The sequence below is a fragment of the Notothenia rossii genome, assembly GCF_949606895.1.
Source record: "Notothenia rossii genome assembly, chromosome: 8".
Taxonomy (NCBI): Eukaryota; Metazoa; Chordata; class Actinopteri; order Perciformes; family Nototheniidae; genus Notothenia; species Notothenia rossii.
Window position 1 is genome coordinate 21,156,560 of NC_136906.1, and position 20,511 is coordinate 21,177,070.

A 20,511-nucleotide genomic window follows, 5' to 3' on the forward strand; every position below is an offset into this window, starting at 1 on the left:
TTTGGTTTGAAATGCTTTAATTTGAGACATCACTGAAGCCAGAGCAGTCCAGCATAATCAGGAGGGTTCCTCCAAATCTTTAAGTGCCAGATGCAGGTTCATCTGATTCATTCTATCATTTATTTACAGAAAATACACAATATATTTACAATATCATCTCAAAAAGTGTCTATTTCCATATCTAGTGATTATTTAAATTAGCCTATTTCTAAAGCAACAGTTTTCCGCCCGTCCATATTTGCAGTTCAAATAACAATATATTGGTAGTAAAACTGGCACACACAGTACAACAGTGAGTGGTTCCAAAGAGTATTAGAGTCTTGCATCTATTAGTATAATTATACTATTCTTTTTTTTTACACAAACATTGGCCTAAAAAACAAAGACGGAGAAAATAGCATCTTGAATCTTTAGCAACAATAAAAGAGCGGACAAGATAAAGCCATGAGTGTTTTCAACATGGTGTGCACCACTAAGTCATGTTTGGAGAGGAGTTCTTCACTCGCAGCAGATTATTATTTACTCCACATATACTGTACAATCACTCATCTGCTGTTTCATCTTGGTACATGCACAAACAGGCTCACCTAGCTAGCCACCCACACACTACCATTCACTCACACACTGCAGGGATCCAATCAGCTGTTGGATCTGCACTGAACCCATTTGGATTAATCTGTCTCTCCAGGTGCCGCCCCCTGCTATAGTTATTTGTATTCTACTCACAACATTCAGCTGTAATTGTGTCTGCTTTCTCCCGGTCTGTTCAGCGGCTGTGCATCCCAAATATCAGAAAGCTGAAGAACACAGTGACTCCCACGAGGGAGATGGTCGCGGGCGCCGTGAAAAACTGCCTGTAGTTGATGCGGAAGTACCACACCACGGCCAGTATCACCACGAACACGGGCACGACCAGGCTGCTGGTGCTTATGGCTACTCCAGCAGCCCTGAATCCCCCCGAGACCCCGGACCCAGCTCCTGCTCCCGCCCCAGACTGAGCCCCTTCCTCTGGAGGCTCCTCGTGCATGGCCTGGGAGACGTGGCAGTGGATCACGCTGTTCTGTGAGATGTTTAGGGAAAACAGGGTCTTCTTGGGATCCTGCAGCAGCTGGCCTTGGTAGATAAGTTTGATTTGATGCTCTCGACCTGAGAAGTATTTGCTGGAGCAGAAATGAGACGAGAACACATATTAATGGACAAGTACAGCATTTTTGGACATTCACTTATTAGCTTGGTTGCAGAGTTGATGGGAAAACAATAACATTCCCTTCTGAAGCTCAATATACTAGAAGGGGAACTATATTTATTTTTAATCATGTACAAATTCCTGATAGTAAAGTTAGAACTTGCACTATTTTTGCCAGATCTGTCGTTCAATGCTGTAAAGCCTCACATAGGAAAGTTCTCTGAAGAGACAAGGCAAAACACTGTCTACATGTAAACATTGAAAACAACATTTAAAATAAATACTGAGTTTTACACTGTATTCACGGACCAAAAACAGATACAAATGTCTGTTTTCCTTTCCTATCCCTCTGCAAGAAAAGCAAAGCATTTCCTAAACTGTAATCTATTCCTATGGCAGTTTTTACTTGAAGTCTGCAGGTGGATGTTTGGGGTTGTTTTACCTTTTCAGCACTCCCACTGTATCCTGCGGTTCGACAACAGCTAGCTCCTCTGTGTCGTTTAAAAACTTTAGACGGACAGAGATGGAGGTGGCCGTGGTGGGGGAGGGGGAGACGGTGCTGGACAACACTGGAATATGGTCTGTAATCTTTTTCATTTCCTCCTGCCCCTCATTATCATCCTCATCATCGTCGTCGTCGTCATCATCCTCGTCATCTGAAGTGTGCAGTCTTCCAGCCTGGGGTTGCTTGCTCTGTATGTCCAGCAGGAGATCAGCCCTCACCCCCTCAGCTCCCTCCCCCGTCCCCTCCCCCTCTCCTCTCTCGGTCCCCGACTCCCCGTCGTCCGGCTTGTTCTCCTGAGAGGCCGGGGGAGTCTGCTGCTCTGGGGTGTCTGTGCTGGGAGACCCTCCGCTGTAGCTCTCGTGGGCCCCCAGTCCGATCAGGGAGGCGTGAGCCCCCACGGTGAGGATGGTGCCCAGGATGTGGTCGCCCCGGTCGGCCACGTGAGTCGAGAGCCAAGCGAAGACGAGGGCCAGGACCAGGAGCAACACCCCGCTTGCCACCGTCACCTCAGTCTCCATCCCGTCCAGCATGGTCAGTGCACACACTGCCATCTCTGTCCTCCAAACAGACACAACACACGTTTAGTTATACAATGCCAAATCAAAGTGTGCCACAATTTAGCAAGCCTTATCCAACATGCAACATTATCACATATTATCGGAACATTCTAACAAACTAAATGTTACATTCATTGAAATATATTCTGGTTTTATGTATAATTTATAGTTTTTTACCAATATAATAATTCACACGATATTATCAAGTTATTTAAATAACAACGTTAAACATATTCTGTTTTTCTGCATGGAAAGTTGGTTAAATTATTAATCGATTCATAAAAGTTGGCTATTTTGCTGTTGGGTTGCATCTAACATAAATTTGCCCGAAATAAAGAACATTTCATCCAAACGTCAGAACATGGCCTTTTTATGTTTCTTTTTTTAAAAGGATAAGCAATAATTGATCAATAAAAAAGCAATACGTTATGACCTTTCAGCAATAATAAAGCTGGATTCTGATGAACTGAAGGAAGTGACATCGATTCTTTACACAAGACACCGATAAACTGGGTTTCATGTACACATTGTATCGCAGCATTTTGAACTCATTAACTACACAATCATGCTTTGTTTGCAAGGAAATTCATAATCTTTAACGAAGAATTACCATTTGTAAAAGTCAAAAGATTTTTTTAATGTGTGAAAGTTACATAAAGCTCCGCAGCAGCGAACCATCGGGGCTGGTCAACAGCTGTTTGAAGCCAAATCCTAACACCTGTTTAAAGACGTGTCAACAGGGATTTCTGTATGCCACGTTAGTCATTACACTCAATATTCAGGAAACCCAAATGTGCTGTACTGAAACATGTGCTACTAACTTGTTATGCTGTAGTTTATGTTGCTAGTTAATGAGCTAAGTTAGCTTGCAAGCTAGCCTACCTTGCTAGCTAAAAAAAAAAAACGACCTTCGGCTGTTTGCGACCTCGCTGCTCGCTTTTGTTTTAGTCGCAACAGTTTTCAAACTGAACACAGAGCTCGTGCGAACGTCTGTGTTTTTATTGGTTTTAATCAATCTTACCTGCCAGCTGTTTATGTGTATTCAAAGCATGTTTAAAGACGAGGCTCAATGCTAGCAGTTAGCAGCTGCTCCTTAAAAAACACATAACAAACAGAGAGATGGCGTGACGTCATCGCGGGCAGTTGGGTACGCTTGTTTTGGAGACGGGTCACGCCTGTTGCTCCACCTGCTCATGCAATAACAACTATAGATATCAAATATTGTGGCATTTACCTTGCTGGTTATTTGGGGACCTATAAAAAGCGGTGTAATGTAACTAAATACATTTGCTAAAGTACTGTAGTTCGGTAAACTATTGAGAAACTTGCTTTATTGCCAATTCGTTTTAAAACATTTTATTTCTATATCAATAAGCATTGAGATAGGCCTACATAATTGACAACACATTACTGTTGCTGATTTGCATTATTTGATAAATAATTTATATTTAATCAATTACAATGGGTCATAATGTGTGTTATAAAATGACCACGTTTTGTTTTTAAAATGTTAATCTAGTAAGCTACTGTATGTTACAAGTTCAGTTGCTATGAAATACAAGGAATGTAGTGCAGCGCAGCAAGTACAATATTTCCCTTGGAATTAGAGTGATGTAGAAGTATAAAGTAGCATTTATCTATTTGAATACTGATCTACTTGTGTATCCAGTTTAAATATAAAATGCTAAAAATAACAAAAGCATGTTATTGCTAATGTTTTGAGTCGTAGTAGTTTTATTGGTAGTAGTGGTGAATAATTCCCATATGATATTTAATTTAAAAGCTATGCATGTAAGCTTATTTTTGATTGCACATCACATCGAAACAGTAATTTAATTTCACAAGTTTTGTGCAAGCAATTTATTGCCAAAATTGTTGTTAAAACAATAGTAACAACAATATAAATATATAAAAAGTAAATATTCAAACAGGAGGTCAAATTATACTTTTTTTCCTTACACAAACTCAACCTGAAAAGTATTTCAATTTGACAAAAAGAAGCATGACTAAAGAAAAGAGTAACAGAAACAGGTCATTGTTATCTCAAATAAAAGTACAGTATGAAGTCACTGGAGCGTCCCGTCGTTACTCAGCAGCAGATAGTCCTTCACAGAGCTGGGAATATGCAGTTCACTGACCGCTGGGAAACACCGGGCTCCGAGGCGCAGGCGTAAAGCCCACCGACAGAGATGCTGCAGAGAGCGAGGCTGGCCGGTCCGCTGACGCACCAAGTCCAAGAAAGATTTGTGCTCCTGAGGCAGCAAAAAGACAGACAAAAACACTTTAGATCACAGGATGATAACCAAAAGGAGGAAGAGGAGATTAAATGCTTTATTTACCTCATATATCTCCGTGGACAGAGAGTCCATCCACTCACAGCGAGGGATCAATGTGTACGAGTTCAGCATCACCTCCAGAGTGGCAGGAGAGAGGACACACTGCTTCAACATCTGGAGAGAGGAGAACAAAATCTATTATTTAAGGAAATTCAAAACACTATTTTGTAGGGCTGCAAGTACTGATAATTTCCTCATCAAATAATCTGCCAATTAATTTCTAGTTTAATAATTTCGTATATAATGGCTAGGAAAACTTTGAACAGAAATGTCCATCCAAGTTTCTCAAGGTCTGCTTGCTATCTTGCTTCATCCACTATTTTGACATATGTTTCATACTTAAACGTTTCTTACTGGAAGTATTATATTTGATATATCTCCTTTATGGAATCCTTGGATTGATAGATTTCTGGTGCTACATTTGTTTGGAGTTAATTAAATGAAGATTATGAAGATATTTCCATTCGGAAAATGTCACTTGACATTGTTCAACCTTCCCCCGCTATTCCCTTTTTGAAGCTTTCTTGGTAATAACATCATCACATAATGATATATAATAGCATATCTATGCTTTAATATAATATAATTTGTTCATGTATCAGTGTCATTTTCTCTTAGTGTGTTTTTAACCTTTGGTGAGACAGGCTGAGCTCCATGGTTCAAAAGTGACCGTGCTATTGCTTCTGGTTGGTGGCTGGGGTAATCTTCAACCGCCTTAAAGAACAAGCAGAAATTAGTTAATCCCACGACCCAAGCTTTAAAAAAAAAAAAAAGGATATCTGATCAATCACTTTCTAAACGTCCTTCCCTCCAGCCCTCTGAGCTACCTGCAGCAGGCAGTCCATTGGCGTGTATCCTGCACAGTTGGCAACATCTGGCCGGGCTCCATACAGCAGGAGGACGTCCACAATCCGGGGGGTGCAGTTGGCGCAGGCGTTGTGCAGGGGGGTGTGGTGCTTCCTGCCTGCAGTTCTGGGATCAGCTCCTGCAGCCAGCAGCTTTTGGACCACTCGTAGATAGCGCCCGGCCTCAGATTGTCTCTCGGCCCCGGAGCAGGCGGCGTTCAGAGGGGTCTCCCCCTCCTGATTTGTGGCCAACACATCTGCTCCGGTGCTGAGCAGCAGCTCCACGTGCTGCTCCAGGCCTCGCCGGGCGGCCAGGTGCAGGGGCGTGATCCTCGCCCCCCCCAGCCTCACACTGACCTCTGCTCCTCCCTCTATCAGCAGCTCAGCACACCTGGAACAAAAGGCACATCTAGAAAAACATGCAGTCTCCATCTGACATGAGTTAAGGTTTTCTTAAAAGCAGGAATATGGAAGATCTTTTGGTTGAGCCAAATTATTTCAGTCTCAGAGAAGAATGTACAAATGTGTTTTATTACCAGAACATTTAGGAATCAAAATCAGAATATACTCATCCCACAGAACGGAAATGTACGTTGTTACAACATAAGTGAAGATAAAGACGAAAAGTAGAGGGGCTTTTGTTTTTAATACTATAGTTATGAAACTCAACTAAAGTGGTGGGTATGGCCTTCTGCAACATTCAGCTTAATATATATAAAACTAAAAAGTAAGACCTCTCCATAATTGAGAGGCTGACAACATCACTTTAGAATCCTGTTAGAATCGGAGGATGTGCACACAGCACAGCACACACAGTGAAATGTGACCTCTGCATTTAACCCATCCTAGTACTTGGAGCAGTGTGCAGCTACTGTACAGCGCCCGGTGAACCCACTTTTGATGATTCATCAGTTATCAATCGTTGCAGTTAGGGTAATTGATGAGTGGACTAAGTTTTGCAGCTCTAAAAGTCAGCCTAAAGCACATCATTGATATTAATGAAGAACAAATGGTGAGCTGTGAGCTCCTCTCTCACCTCAGTGACTGTGCGGAGGTGCAGCTCAGGTGGAGAGGAGCGCTGCCGTCTGCTGCCAGCACTTCAGGGTCAGCTCCATGAGAGAGCAGCAGCTGGACGCACAGATCATGGCCACCCACACAGGCATCATGGAGGGCCGTGCTCCCCCCAGGGTCAGCGTTCACCTCGGCCCCGCGGAACAGCAGCTCCTCCACACAGCCCGAGTGTCCTCTGCTGGCAGCCAGGCGCAACGCTGAGGTCTGCTTCACCTTGGAGCTCAGCGTCCACATGCCTGACGCAGGCACACAGGGACAGTGTGTGTTAAGTCAAGGTTTGCGTTAGGTTGTGTTTTAAGTCAAGTGCTTCTTTTTTTGTGGTCGTTTTCTCTCTATTTGTAGTTGCTCTGTGGTCCTCATGTGTCTCTAGACCTTCTGATCTTTTTGTAGTCATTTGAAGTTCCTTTGAAAAGTCATTTGTTGTGTCTTTCTTATCATTGTGTCACCTTGCAGTTACTTTGGTTGTCTTTGTGTTCATTATGGTGTCTTTGTAGTCATTTTGAGTACTTTTTATTTTTATTTTTGCATCTATTTGTAGTTGTTTTGGTGTCCGTGCAGCTGCTTTAAGCTTCTTTGTAGACATTTGTGTCTCTATGTTTTTGTTTTGTCTCTTTTTATAGTCGTATTGAGTCCCTTCAATTTCACTTTTAATTTCTTTGTGGTCATTGTCAGTCCCTTCTTGGGCTTTATACGTGTTCCTTTGAGTGACATGTTGTGGGTAAAGGCCTACATCCTAACACCTCCATGACTATAAGAAAAAGGTCTTAAATTCCTACCCATCTCTGGAGCCCACACCATGTCTTCATGCACCGTCTCCATCAGGGCGTTGACCATGGCAGCGTCCTTCAGCACCGCATACACCCCTTTCATGTCCCCACACATGAAGGTGTTGTGGACGGCCGTGTCTCTGCACCGGACCGGGGCACGAGGGGCCCGGACCTCCTGCAGTCGCCCCTGCCTGGGAGAAAGCCTGGGGGCCCTGGGTAGCGGGGGCCTGGTCATGGCTCTCCTATTGGCCAACGCTCGCCGAGCATCCTCCCACTCCTGAAGCTCCTGCTCCAGCCTCAGGGAGCGCAGCGAGGTAGAAGTGAACGGAAAGGTGTCCTTTGACATGGCACCTGAAATTCAACCTACAAGATAGTTAACAATGGTAAAAAGAAGGCGAGATACTAATCTAACTTTATGTTTCCTCTCCAAAAATAGACTTGCCACAAACTATTGCAAAGTAGCACAACAGAAAATGTAATAAAAACAAACCTTCTCAAGTGATGAGTGGGACAATGTAGAATACAAAATAAATTATAAATGTTATGTGTGTTTCGTTACTTTTTTGGGTGAATTCATACTGTCAACCTTGTTATTTTTATCACTGAAAGGATCTTATACAATTAGTTTTGTCCTTAGTTATCTTGATTTAAATTTAAATGTTTGGGAGGTTGTATTGTCCTTTTATGATACCAATAGTATCATCAGGTATGTGTATATTTTTCCTTTATTGAATTCGAAGTAGATCTTATGCTTTTACCTTGTAAGTCCACACATCATACTGTTCAGAGAAAATGTCTGCCTCTACTCACCTTCACTGGAGCTGCAGTGAGTCACTGTGGTCCAAGCAAAGGTCAGGTCAAAACTTTCATTATTTAAATCTTTCTTGTGTACCTTTCATGTCAAATATTACAACTCGAAATGACTTACGGTATCAGTCGCAAGATTGTTGCTCAAACACAACTTCAGCACTAGTTATTATTAGATCAAAATGAAAACGGATACATGTATTAACATAAATGGCCACCAGATGGCAGTATTGATACCCACCAAAACAGTCATCTGATCAAAGCACCAAGAAACGTCAAGATGTATAAAACGTTAACATGAATCTAAAATGTTCCTTGTTTATTTCCTGTTGTTGTTTATGCAAAAGGTTGTCACTAAGCAATGCAATTCAAGTTAGGTTCAAAACCTAGTATAACAATGTCTGGTTTACAACTTTTTTTTGAGCATGTATAATCAGTGTTGAAAAAACACACATGATAAACAGCTTTAATCAGATTTGAAAGTCATAATAAGGATATATTATTGTAATATTATCCATAATGTTAAACAATATAGAAGTTAGAGTTATTATATAATATATTAGACTATTTATTATCAGAAAGTCTCTCATATTTTAAGATTCTAAGTAACTACTTTGAGAACGTCAAGTAGGACAGTTGGAGTGAATCATCTTGCTCTGCTGCAATACACTTTGTAAAAACACACCTACGTCATTACGTCGTGTTTGAACGTGGCGGCGCGATCCCTGGCAGCAGCTCACCTAAAGTTGATTAGCAGCGTTTTCTTGTAAAATTAAAGAATGCGAACAAAACGACATTTTACATTAAACCCAGGTAGTAAATGGCATCAAATCCCTCAGTAAGTTTGGTATACAGACCGATCAAATACGGCTTTAATCGTGATATCTCAGGACTGCGATGGTAAGTGAGCTAAAAAGCAGACTCAAAACAATCTGTGCTAACTAAGCTAACAAATGCTAACATTTAATGCAAAATAGTTTATGACATTTCTTTTTTTTGTTTAATAGACAATCTTTAGCATCTGGTGATTTAAACCTGCATTTGCTGTGAATACATGTTATCAGTGTTTTGTTTCCTGTTACAGACCTGCAAATTAAGTGGCCTGTTCAACATTGGTGAGGACTTTGATGATGAGGTGAGTCCCAGCAACAACACACCTGATGGTACTTAACTATCAGTGAACCGGTCAGATCATTTACCCCAGTCAAATAAATCCTTGAAGATGTTACTTTACAGTAAAAAGCATGTAATAATAATCAGGAGTACTAAATTACTTAGAATGCTGGAATCATAACATTGAAAATATGTCGATCCACTCATTTATTAATACAGGAGTCATTTTAGATATACTTGAATGCAATCACATGGTTGGGTAATTTAAATTATTTCAAACCATTTTTATTTTTTTAATGTATTTTTTACTGTAGTGCTGTAAAAGTACAAAAAACAATGTTGACTGTAGTAGTGCTGTAAAAAGTACACAATTCCTGAGGCGATTTACTTTTTATTTAATGTCCTAATAAATGAATGTACAGCTGTAAAGAATGAATGTAAGTCTTGATTGCACAAAGGAAATGTATGTAAAAATAAGTAGGCTACGAGGGTAAAAAATGAAAAAGAGGAAAAGTACAGTATTTGAGTAACTGTACTTAATAACAATCCACCATTGAGCATGGGCTGCTCCATTTCTTTGACATAATGATCCTCCTTCTGTTGCTGCTTTCTCACACTGTGTGTGTGTGTGTGTGTGTGTGTGTGTGTGTGTGTGTGTGTGTGTGTGTGTGTGTGTGTGTGTGTGTGTGTGTGTGTGTGTGTGTGTGTGTGTGTGTGTGTGTGTGTGTGTGTGTGTGTGTGTGTGTGTGTGTGTGTGTGTGTGTGTGTGTGTGTGTGTGTCCTAGGACCTGCTCGGGACCGACTGGGCTGTCCGCTCAGCGCCTGGATCAGCTGATGTGGCAGCTGCTGTGTCCTCCCGCTCGCTGCGGGCTTCCTCTGTTTCTCACAGAGAGCCGGAGAAAAACTGCATTCAGCAAACTGCAGAGAGATCAGCTGCTCTGTGCATCAGCTCGGCATCGAGGAGCAGCACACACACCGCTGCAGGACAAACTGTTGCTCAGGGTTTGAGGCGGCCCTCTTCCTCCTCCTTTTCCTCTGCTCAGACTCATCCTCACACACTGGATAAATCTCAGCCTGCTTTGACACATCAACAGAGTCCTGCCAACACGGCGGGACTGGATGATTTTGATGATTGGGATGTTGACCTGGCAGACCTGGATGAGTGTGACCAGCAGATGGTGCAGTCTGCTGCTCCAGCCCAACCTGCACCTGCGTTTAATCCTGCAACTTCAGCAAAAACACTGCGACCCCCGACAACCAGCGGACCTAATCGGACCCTGAGAGACTTGAACGTTGCTCCCCAGGCCCCTGGCTCTTCTAGTAGTTACCTACCTACTCGGATCTGCTCCACTCATGTTCTCAGAACGGCAAACCCCCGCCCCTCTCCCCTGTCAGCGCCTCCTCAGAGTCAAAGTGTTTTCTCTGGCCTTACTGTGTCTTCCCCTGCCCCCATCCCCATTTCCAGGACACTCAACAGGCCCCAGAGACCGTGGGCAACACCAGGACCCTCCCCTCAGGGCCGTGCAATGTTTGAGTCATTCTCCCCAGCGCCCTCTTCCTGTTCCTCACTGAACTCCTCCACCCTCAGCCCTCATCCCCTTCACACACCGGTCCTCACCAACCGCCTGGTGCAGCTGGTCTCAGCCTCCAATAAGCTCCCTCAGAGAAGAACCCGCTCCGAGGCCCACCGGCCCAGGACCCGCCGCTTCCCGGGGCCCGCAGGGTTCCTGCCAGAGCAGGTTAGTGTCATCCTGCAGCAGGCCTGTCAGGATAGTTACGTTATAGACACATCGCAGCATATAAAGACAGGACAATGTTATCATCAATGTTATATAATAGTTTTAAAATTACAATGATAAAATGTAAATAATTGAAATTAGTATTAAAGTAATTTTTCTCGACATTCAAAGCAGTTTACCTCTTCTTGCCATCTGGAGTTCCTGTTTGTGTATGCCTCCTTGAAGTGTGTTGATGTTGACTCAAAATGAAAGCAACCGAGCAGTGAAATCCCGTTTAATCTCACCGTCATGATCAGAAATGCTGCTGCTGCTCAGTGGTTGTCACCAAAGCTCTAATGGATGACTCCTGTCGAGAGCATCTCATTGGTAAGGTGTGTTTCCATCATGGTGCAGCGGAATAATATAACCCTTCTCTCAGCTTCAGGGTCAGAAGCTGGACGACATCGTGGTCTCTGTCCCTCAGACTCCGGCTCACGGTGCTGTGGCCCGGTCACCAAGCCAGGTAATAAAAGCGGTGATTGACATAAGACAAAAAACGTATTGGGGTCACTTTCGCCTCAAATTGTAAGAGTTCAGTATAGAAATGAGCAATCAGACCTGGGATGTTGCAGTATTATGGTATGCGCCATAGGCATACCGCTTAATATTTGTTTTCATAAATCAAGTTTTAACTAGATATGTATTTTTATCCTGTAATTGATTACATTTTCTCTATTGCACTACAAGTTGTTTTGTCTATAAACTTGTACAGAAAAAAGATAACATAGTGTGCATAGTAGGCAAGTGGGGGAATACATAACAATTAGAAAGAAAAAACTAAAATGACTAAGTGAGGATGTGGCAGCTTCACACGCTGTGTTTTATTCCTCATTCTCCCGCTCTTCTGAGGCAGAACAAAAAAGAAACAACGAAAGTGACAAATAATGTACTTGGACAATCTGAAATATATATATATATATTTGTCCAGTTGCCAGACCAAGAAACATGTGTAATAGCAAATGTGAAGGTGCGACCACGTTCACACAATTAGCAAAAACACAAGCACACATCCACACATTTGTCAAGATTCAGCCTCCTGGAGACAAAGAGAACGACAGGGTGGAGAAATCGCCACCGACACAGTGATCTAAAGAGCTGCTGGTCACAGTTGGAAAAAATAAACCTGATATTTTGAAGCCACGGTTACTGAATGTCTCTTGAGTGTTTAAACGGTTTGACTCTGTTTAAAGGGCTCCTGCTCACAGACTGAAGAAGACGAGTTCAGCGGTGGTCCCTGGGCTGCGATGAAAGCAGAGATGGGATTGGACGAGAGGAACCCCTCGTGCTTCCTGCACTCCTACAGTGTGGTCATGGTTCTCCGAAAGGTGATTCATTTTGTGTCTTTCTTTTTTTTGTTCACCACCTTAACCAAACATTAACTTCTGAGACCTTGCAAACTGAACTCGTTGTGTTTCCTTGATCAAACCAAAACACAATAGTCTTTAGAGTATCAGAATATTCAAGTGTTTCTTTTCCGTTATTATATTAGAACCTTTTTTCATCTACAATGGTCCTAATACAGCCTCGTAAACTACAAGTAAAAAAAGCAATCCTAAAACTCTTTCAGTCCATTAAATAATTAGCTATAAGTGCATTTTTATTCAGGTCAAGTCGGTTTTGTTTGATTTATGTTCCATCATAACAGTGTATCGCTGCTGGAGGTCTCTTGGCATAATCGGGACAAATGGAGTAGCTGTACTAGAGGCTTTTGTAATTAGAAACAGAACAATCACTCATCAATCACTCTAATGGAGACTGCTGTTATTCTTCCCTCTCCATGTCTCGATCTCTGTGGAGTAACTCGCCAGTGTTCAGTCATAATACACTGTTGGTTTCTGTTGTGGTCTTTGAAACAGACTCCAGTCACATGCCCAGAGTCACTGAAGGACTCTGGCTAAGCTCCTTCAGGTTAAGCTTTAACATGAACCTCAGCTTGCCCCTGTTTGCATCAATAAACAAATAAACAAACATTCCTCCCAACTTCTGTTGACCGAAGCGTCCACAGTAAATCATGTTCGGTAATGTGTCGAGTTTGTTGTTTTCATTTTTGGTGTAAGGCAGTGATCATTTGTCTAAAACGCATCTTAAAACTAAATAGATAATCTGCAGCGGTGTGCATTTCTTTTTCTTTCTCAATGGAACCACCAGCTGACCCCATAAATAGAAGTTTTGCACCAATTTGGAAACGTATTTTCTCACATTTGTATAGATACATTTATGTACCGTAGTCCCATAAAATGCTGAAAACAATATTTGAAGTTAATAGGGGTGTGAAATATATAGGTAAATACAGTGTGAGCAGTATGCATGAAATATAGGTAAATACAGTGTGAGCAGTATGCATGAAATATAGGTAAATACAGTGTGAGCAGTATGCATGAACGAGGTACGACATATACATTACAGTAGGAATGTGTGTGTATCTTATAAGTTAAAAATCCCCAAATATTAATTTAATTATATTAGAAATGAAACAAAGAAGCTAATAATCAATGTAGTTAAGACATTTGATCCAGCCACTGTTTGAGATTTGTTCTTGAAAAATGACTTGAATAAAAATGGATTTATTTCTGAACACGCTGTTATTTGATTAACCAGCTCATGTGTGTCGATTGATTTCCTCGTCTTTGTAGGCTGCGCTGAAACGGCTGGCGAAAAACAAAGTTCCCAATATGGCCGTGCTGCTGAAGAGCATCATCCACACACACGCTGATGCCAAGGTTGTGTTTAAAGACCCGACAGGTAGGACACACACACACACAATGATTCTTACAGAAATATTGACACTGGCTGGTAGTATAAATAAGGGCTGTAATCAAAATGTGGAGATTGAAATTGTGTTATGATGTTATAAAATATGACAACAGACGTTCAAAATTCTCTGAAAACCCCAATAGAAGCTTTGACATTTTTAAAATAATGAGACAGAATCAGAAACAGCTTTGTTACCAGGTGGGTTTACACGTACGAGGAATTTCAATTGGTGTCGTGGTGCATACATAAAAGTAAAACAACAATTAAAAACACAGATGGAAAACAATTTTAAGAAAACTTTAATATAAAAAAGAAATATACAAAAATTCAGCCCTGGTAGAAATTAGTATAAGCTTATAACGTCTGTGTGAATGATAAATAACTGACAGTCGTGTGTTAGGTGCTGGTGAAGCCTCTTTATCATACTTGAATCACACACAGATACATACATCTGTATACAGCATTCATCATCTGAAGCTGGAAGCCTCCTTCCTCTTCCCTTTGCCTCGTCTCCTTCCCTTCTCGTCTCCCCGTTGAGCCTTCACCCTTTTTCATCTGATCCTCCTCTTAAGCTTAGCCGGTTGCCATGGCCTCCACAGAGCGGCTACACGAGGTGTGCTGATTATTAAGACTCAGGAATGGTTGTTGTACTCAACACAGGACGTAAGTGCTTATTAGTGATTCAATTGCAGTAGATTGGCAACAGCAGTGGGTGGGTTTTAAGTGCTTGTGACACCAGGAGGGAGCTTTCTGTCAGTGATGTTCCTCCCACCTGCTGAACGCTCTCTCAAGCAGGCAAATAGCTCCAAAGCTGCTGTCAACCAGTATATAAATCTTTTTTTATATATATATATATATATATATCTCAATACTTTTTGGTGAAGAGTCATTCATATTTAATGAAAAGGAATGTTTCCGCATCACACTCGGGTTCTACTGCATAAAATTCAGATGTTCAAAAGGTTTAATGTCATATCATAAACACAACAACGGTGTAGTTATGTAAATAATGAAACACTTGGGTCACATGTTCCTAAACAATGCAAATACAAGACATACAAAAACTAAAAGCGAAACAATAAGAATTGTGCAAGCCCAGGCGTTAACTGTTCCTGAGTCAGGTGGTTTTAGTGATGCTGCGGTACCGCCTGTCTGGCAGCAGACAGCAGTTTGTTGCTAGGGTGATGGGGGTCTTTTATAATCATAATGGTGACCATGGTGAGTGTGACCTGTGTTACCTGCATCATACCCTTTTAAAAGCAAGATTTAGAAAGAAGTTGGATAAAGGTGTTGAGTTTCTTAAAGGAGAGGTGTCATGGCCATTTCCACTGATCATAATTCCATTGTTGAGGTATACTAAAATAGAAAAATACTGTGCAATTTTCCAAACTCACATTGGTTTCGCAAACAGCATCTCTGTAAAGTATGTGTATTCAGCAGTATTCACTTTCTCCACTAAACGGCTCGCTGCAGCTCCCCCCACCCCTCTGTGATGTCCTTGTTTAGCGATACACAGCCAAACTCAACCTGAACACACACAAAGTCACAGCCGATATAAAAACAATAAGTGTGGCTTGATATTGAGTAAGAAAAAGGTTTATTGGTTGATAAACGCTGAGAGAATGGGTCTGCAGAGAGACTTTCGCGCGATCCCAACTGTCTGTTATCAGCCTGCAGCAGGGAGCAGAAATCAGCAGGGCTGCCTGCACTGAGTGTGTGTGTGGATTGGTGAATTTGGACCAATCAGTGGGGGCTTAATGTAACGGCTCCGCGGACGTAACGTAACGGCTCCACGGATTGGCCCATTTAGTAAAGCACGTACCCGGAAGAATCAAATGGATGATGACGTCATGATGACGTTTCACCAACGAGGCGTTTTGGGGAGGTATTTTCTGTTTTACAGTTTTACTCGCTACAGGGTGTACTTTGAGGGTTTTGACTCTGCAGACCGTTTACATGCAGAAAAACCTTCATACACACAAGGGGACGGGTAATAACCGGAAAAGCATGACATGTGACCTTTAAAGAAAGCATATTTGATCATATTTAGTATTGGAGGTCTAACTTGCCCATTTACTTTGGAAATATGGGATGTACAGGAAGTCGACATTTTGGAATGCAAGCTTTCTATGTTTTTAAATGATCCTTTTTTTTCTCTTTTTGTACAATATTCCCGGCTGCAGGGGAGATTCAGGGAACGATTCATCGGCGCCTCCTAGAAGACCGAGTGGAGGAGCTGAAGGTGGGAGCTGTACTGCTGCTCAAACAGGTCAGACTCACCGCTTCTGTAACATTTAAAATTAAAGTAATGATGAGGAACTGGTTAGGAAACAGTCTCAATGTACTACTACTACGATGCCTTTTTTAAGACCTGCATAAGCAAATGAGACAAAAAGTGAGAAGATTGGCTATTTCTTTAAAGTTATTCTAAATGCTGTTGCACGTGTAACCAAGTCCAATGCGGCAGAATAGGACGCAATTATGCACGTTAACATAAACTCCTCACCTCAGGCTCCAGCGGGTCCTGGCCGGGCTCTGTGCTACTGCTACGGGGCTGTTACCTTGGTTGGTGATTGGCTAATGGTTACACAAGCCAAAACATTGTTATGACATCATAAAGTGGCCAAAATCTGATCAGCTCATCTTCAGACACGTTTTTATATAAATGGATCAGGACATAAAGTGAGCGAAACCTTCAGAATCTCTTCACACAGAGGGGACACATGTTTATGTATAAAAGACATGAACAAGTGGATTTTGCCTAATAGGTGACCTTTAAACGTAAAGTGGTTAACAATCTGACTTGTGGCTGCCTCTGTGGACAGGTGGGTGTGTTTTCCCCTTCCCATCGTAACCATTACCTGAACGTGACGCCCAACAACCTGCTGAAGATCTACGGCCCTAATGGACTCAGTCTGTCCTCCACTCAGCTCCACCCGCTCCTCCTGGTGAGCACCCCCGACTGTCAGCTGAAAGCAAAAATATAACAGCCCAACAAATATCCAATCAGAAAAAATCCTTTGAGCTGACAAAACATGTTTTTCCTATCCAGGAGCCGATGTCCCCCGCAGGTCCCCCCCCCACCGTCCTCCGGGAGCCCGTGTCTCGGATGCAGCTGGTGTTTGACGAGGACGATGATGAGGGACAAGAAGGGGAAAAATGCTCGGAGAGACGTGAGGATGCGGAAACCCCAAGAGACACGAGAGCCGGCCCCAGCAGAGAGCATGCTGGGAACACAGCAGCACAGGACTCAGGCTGGGATGCAGGTGGGGGCCTCTTATATGTAATAACACTTGTGAGGAGAGAAAGTGATTCATTCTAGTCACATCCTGGGGTTGACAAGTGTAAACTCCAGGAAAATGATGTTTTGATGAGTGAAACTGAAACACCGTCTGGTAACGTTTTGTCACATTAACATTTGACTCGTTGACCTTAACCCAATCTTAACTGCAGCGTGACAAAAGCTACTGATTGCATTGTTCTTAACCGAAACGGCAGCTAATCAATGTTTTTCAGTTTGATTAATCTGCTTTTTATTTTCATTATTCAGTCAGCAGAACGATATCAAAGTGGAGGCACATGGTAGCAGAGCTGTAATTTGTATTTTCGAAATGACAATGATCAGTCTGATCAGCGGCCAACTCTTTTTTCTTGTAATAATTATAGAAAACATGGAGACCAGCCAAGCTCCTCACGGGAAACTGCATCATGGATCTGAATGTCTTTGCATCATTCAAAGATCTATCCAGAGTAAAATATTCCAGACAGATACTAATTACTGTTTACTGATTCACTCAGTAAATGTTATGAAATTCTGAAAAATGTAGGATGATTGGTTCAGTAGGATGCATGATTAGCCGTAGACAAAGACAGATGCTCACTCACGTAGATAGCTGGCAGTGCTCAGCCATTGGACGTTGCCTCGCTGCCATTGGGTAGAGCGCGTGAGCTGATAAATGAGAAGCAATACTGTAAAGAGCTTTGAATAAGATAATGTACATATATTAACTCCAGAGCTTGTCAAAGCCAATATCATTGAACAATTATGAATGTAATTATTCCCAGAATCCACATGTAAACTAACAAAATGCTTCAAAAACATTGTTTAATTCTTATTTCTTGCTATTGAGCTTTTCAAAAAGTTTCACTGCAGTGTTTTTCCACACAAAAAGGGAGGCACGTACCCGACTTGACCAGGTTCTGTTTATTAAAGAAAATTTAATTATTCTTAAAAAGATGAATCACCTCATTGAAATGTAAGGATTTTGTTCACAAACTTTAATTTTTTTATGATGATGTCAAAGATGTTCAAAGCTTAAGTGGATACCTCAATAGAAGAACCAAATCAAAAAACACCAATATTTGGTGCAACATTTACTATCAACAAATACCTGAATAGTTAATGCTAGAACCAATCCCAGTGTTTCTATCTCTGCACTCTGATGTCCAATAAGGGCAAACATGCCCAAAGAAGTCTTTTTAGTTTTCTACAAGTTGAATTTGATTTGAATTGCACATTATTTAATCTTCTTATCTGTCTGTTGTGCAGATGATGACCTGGATGAACTCCTGGGAGACTTAGCTGAAGACACCTACAGCCTCTGATAACCCATCAGCAAACCTCCTGCACACACCGTCTCCACCGACTGGAGTCTGTATTACATTTTCAGTTCATAAATATCACAGAGAAAAGTTAATTTGTTGATGCTGTCATTTCTCTGCATCACTGGTGATGGATTTGTTTTAAGAAGCAGTCACTCGAAGCCAACACATGCTCATTAATCACTTGCAAAAGCTCCTGAAATCAGCTGTTTGTTTTCAACTTCACGTCTTATATTCTCACAAAGAATAATTCTGAGATTGTCTGCGTTGGTGTATTTTGGCTGATACTCTTTCATTGTTATCTATTGTTGCACTTGAATTAAGTGATCTTGCAATAAAGGAACCTATTTACAAAGCATTGATTTGGTAATCCTGCAAAAAGAACCCAAAGAGAGGCTTTTCTGTCAGCCTGCACTCCATTTTCAGTTGGGATTTTCCGAAGCTTGAAGTGGAGTAACTGGGTCACTGTGACCCATCTTGTTTGCCATGCGTTTAGAGGTGCATCTCAGCCACATGAGGATTGCTTGATTTAAAAAGGGTTTACCAGGCCCTGTCTGTAGAGAGCCAGAGCATCAGAGTGGAGTTACACCGTGACTAACAGGCTCTTATGGAGGATTTCCCAACTCATCATCTACTCTGCTTCACTGTAAAATAAATCTGGTTAATCCTCTGGCTCTTTGTTATTTGGTGTATACTGCAGCTGCTGAAACTTCCTGGACTAATTTTGAAAGAGGAAGTGGGAATGATGAAATAAGGTGCATTGTATATCATCCCAAATGCGGGTTAATTGGCTGAAATCAGAACAGTTTACAATATAGTCTGTAAATGCATTAAGGCTGCAACTACAGATTATTTTAATCATCAATAAATCCGCCTATTATTTTCACAATTATTCATTAAGTCCATTCAATGTAAAAGAAAAATAGAACATTTCAAATAAGCATAAACAATGACTTTCCTATTATTATTTTATTTAGAAATAAAGCCAGCAGGGGGTAGCATTTAACACCCACGCTGGCAGCTCCGGTCCTAGTGGACATCATTAGTCAAGTTCATGAGCTTATGAGAGACAGCTAAGAGACCTGAAGATAACACTTTTAATTGGAGGGAAACTTGAATTAAATAGGAGAAGGCTCTTTGAAAGTGCGTGTATGTGCGTGCACGTTCAGACCGGGTTGCTACTTCGGTTATCTACACATCAACCAATTAAGACCTCCTCAAAAGGGGAAGGAGGTCCGATTCAGCTATTCTGCAGCTACTGATCACACTCTGAAAATAATTTGCCCTTACACTTTAACCGTGTCTTGCCGGAGGTAAAACATCAACTGTGCCCTGTCTTGCCAACTCAGGTACTCACACTTCCTAATTATCTGTCTTGTAAGAGCTTATTGTTTTTCATAAGCCATTAAAATAGTCCGAAAGTGTCATTACTCTTTCAGTCTCACCATGCACTGTCTAATAAACGCCTCACCCTTTTTAAGGATTTGTAAAAAATAGTTATCTGTGGTTTGAGTTAGATACCCAAGAGGATAGAAAACTTTCTCATCTCTGATGTAAAGTACTGCTAACTCTCTGAGATTTGGATGAAGCGGCCTGAAATATCAAACGGCCATCTTTTTTAACAAGCTCAGTCTTGTGGTTTGTTTGTAGCTTTTATTTAACCAGGTGAAAGCCCCTTGAGATCAAAAGATCTCTTTTTCAAGGGTGACCTGCACCCTCAACTGCCTGGTTGATCCTTCCCAGTCGGATAATAATTGCTAACTTCATGGTAGGCTGGGACATGCTTTTTACTGAAATCACTGTCATCTATCAGCAGGGATTACATTTCACCTAAGTTGAATGCATTTTAACATTTATTTTAACTTGAAAACACATGAAGTTAGCAGCATTCTTGTATTAAATATTCCTTAATTTGGTGTTCTCCAACATGTTTCTCAGAAAAATTTGTGACAATGTGTTATCTTGAATCATTTGGAAATCTGGCATTACACAGTTCCTTTAATGCATTATTTTCTGTAGAAATAATATAGAATGCATATTTGCATTGCTTACAGATTTGTACTTATATACAAATGGGAGACTTTAGACCTTAACCCTGAATAAGTTAAAAAACAAAGCCAAAACAGATGCCTCCACACAGGGCAGGAGGGGTCATAGTCATAGAAGCATTCGGTGAGTATACATTTGATG

At 41.5% G+C, this 20,511-nt stretch overlaps 3 protein-coding genes across 6 annotated transcripts; 1 reads left to right on the top strand and 2 right to left on the bottom strand.

Moving 5' to 3' along the window:
• On the bottom strand, window positions 1-3,428 carry tmub2 (transmembrane and ubiquitin-like domain containing 2). Of its 2 annotated transcripts, none has more exons than XM_079644585.1 (3): window positions 3,270-3,428; window positions 1,629-2,249; window positions 1-1,160 (listed from the first exon to the last, which is right to left on the bottom strand). In XM_079644585.1, exons 2-3 carry the CDS (start codon window positions 2,240-2,242, stop codon window positions 767-769), a joined length of 1,008 nt encoding a protein of 335 aa, XP_079500711.1. In that variant the 5' UTR covers window positions 2,243-2,249; window positions 3,270-3,428; the 3' UTR covers window positions 1-766. The 2 variants fall into 2 exon arrangements, with proteins under 2 accessions (XP_079500711.1, XP_079500712.1); XM_079644586.1 differs by having other exon boundaries at window positions 1,629-2,244; window positions 3,270-3,426.
• A 665-nt stretch (window positions 3,429-4,093) lies between these two features.
• Window positions 4,094-8,306, bottom strand: asb16 (ankyrin repeat and SOCS box containing 16). 3 transcript variants are annotated; one of them, XM_079644581.1, is made up of 8 exons: window positions 8,196-8,306; window positions 8,078-8,101; window positions 7,277-7,630; window positions 6,466-6,736; window positions 5,412-5,820; window positions 5,215-5,298; window positions 4,588-4,698; window positions 4,094-4,500 (listed from the first exon to the last, which is right to left on the bottom strand). In XM_079644581.1, exons 3-8 carry the CDS (start codon window positions 7,611-7,613, stop codon window positions 4,315-4,317), a joined length of 1,398 nt encoding a protein of 465 aa, XP_079500707.1. In that variant the 5' UTR covers window positions 7,614-7,630; window positions 8,078-8,101; window positions 8,196-8,306; the 3' UTR covers window positions 4,094-4,314. The 3 variants fall into 3 exon arrangements, with proteins under 3 accessions (XP_079500707.1, XP_079500708.1, XP_079500706.1); XM_079644582.1 differs by having other exon boundaries at window positions 7,277-7,618; window positions 8,078-8,276; XM_079644580.1 differs by having other exon boundaries at window positions 8,078-8,275.
• Window positions 8,307-8,734: 428 nt separating this feature from the next.
• Window positions 8,735-18,991, top strand: hrob (homologous recombination factor with OB-fold). Its single transcript, XM_079644886.1, has 10 exons — window positions 8,735-8,974; window positions 9,159-9,209; window positions 9,973-10,926; window positions 11,345-11,428; window positions 12,156-12,290; window positions 13,599-13,707; window positions 15,903-15,988; window positions 16,545-16,667; window positions 16,772-16,985; window positions 18,269-18,991. The coding sequence occupies exons 1-10, from the start codon at window positions 8,972-8,974 to the stop codon at window positions 18,322-18,324; spliced, it is 1,815 nt and encodes a 604-aa protein (XP_079501012.1). The 5' UTR covers window positions 8,735-8,971; the 3' UTR covers window positions 18,325-18,991.
• Window positions 18,992-20,511: the final 1,520 nt, after the last annotated feature.

What these genes read in the sequence shown, in the direction of transcription:
- tmub2 (XM_079644585.1), bottom strand. Translation starts at nt 2,242, where the DNA reads ATGGCAGTGTGTGCACTGACCATGCTGGACGGGATGGAGACTGAGGTG. An exon ending in ACAGTGGGAGTGCTGAAAAG is followed by an intron (nt 1,161 to 1,628) that starts GTAAAACAACCC and finishes TTTCTGCTCCAG; the next exon opens with CAAATACTTCTCAGGTCGAG.
- hrob (XM_079644886.1), top strand. An exon ending in TGGCCCGGTCACCAAGCCAG is followed by an intron (nt 11,429 to 12,155) that starts GTAATAAAAGCG and finishes CTCTGTTTAAAG; the next exon opens with GGCTCCTGCTCACAGACTGA. An exon ending in GGACTCAGGCTGGGATGCAG is followed by an intron (nt 16,986 to 18,268) that starts GTGGGGGCCTCT and finishes TCTGTTGTGCAG; the next exon opens with ATGATGACCTGGATGAACTC.
- asb16 (XM_079644581.1), bottom strand. Translation starts at nt 7,613, where the DNA reads ATGTCAAAGGACACCTTTCCGTTCACTTCTACCTCGCTGCGCTCCCTG. An exon ending in CAATGGACTGCCTGCTGCAG is followed by an intron (nt 5,299 to 5,411) that starts GTAGCTCAGAGG and finishes TTGTTCTTTAAG; the next exon opens with GCGGTTGAAGATTACCCCAG. An exon ending in CTCAGCCTGTCTCACCAAAG is followed by an intron (nt 4,699 to 5,214) that starts GTTAAAAACACA and finishes TCCTCTCTCCAG; the next exon opens with ATGTTGAAGCAGTGTGTCCT.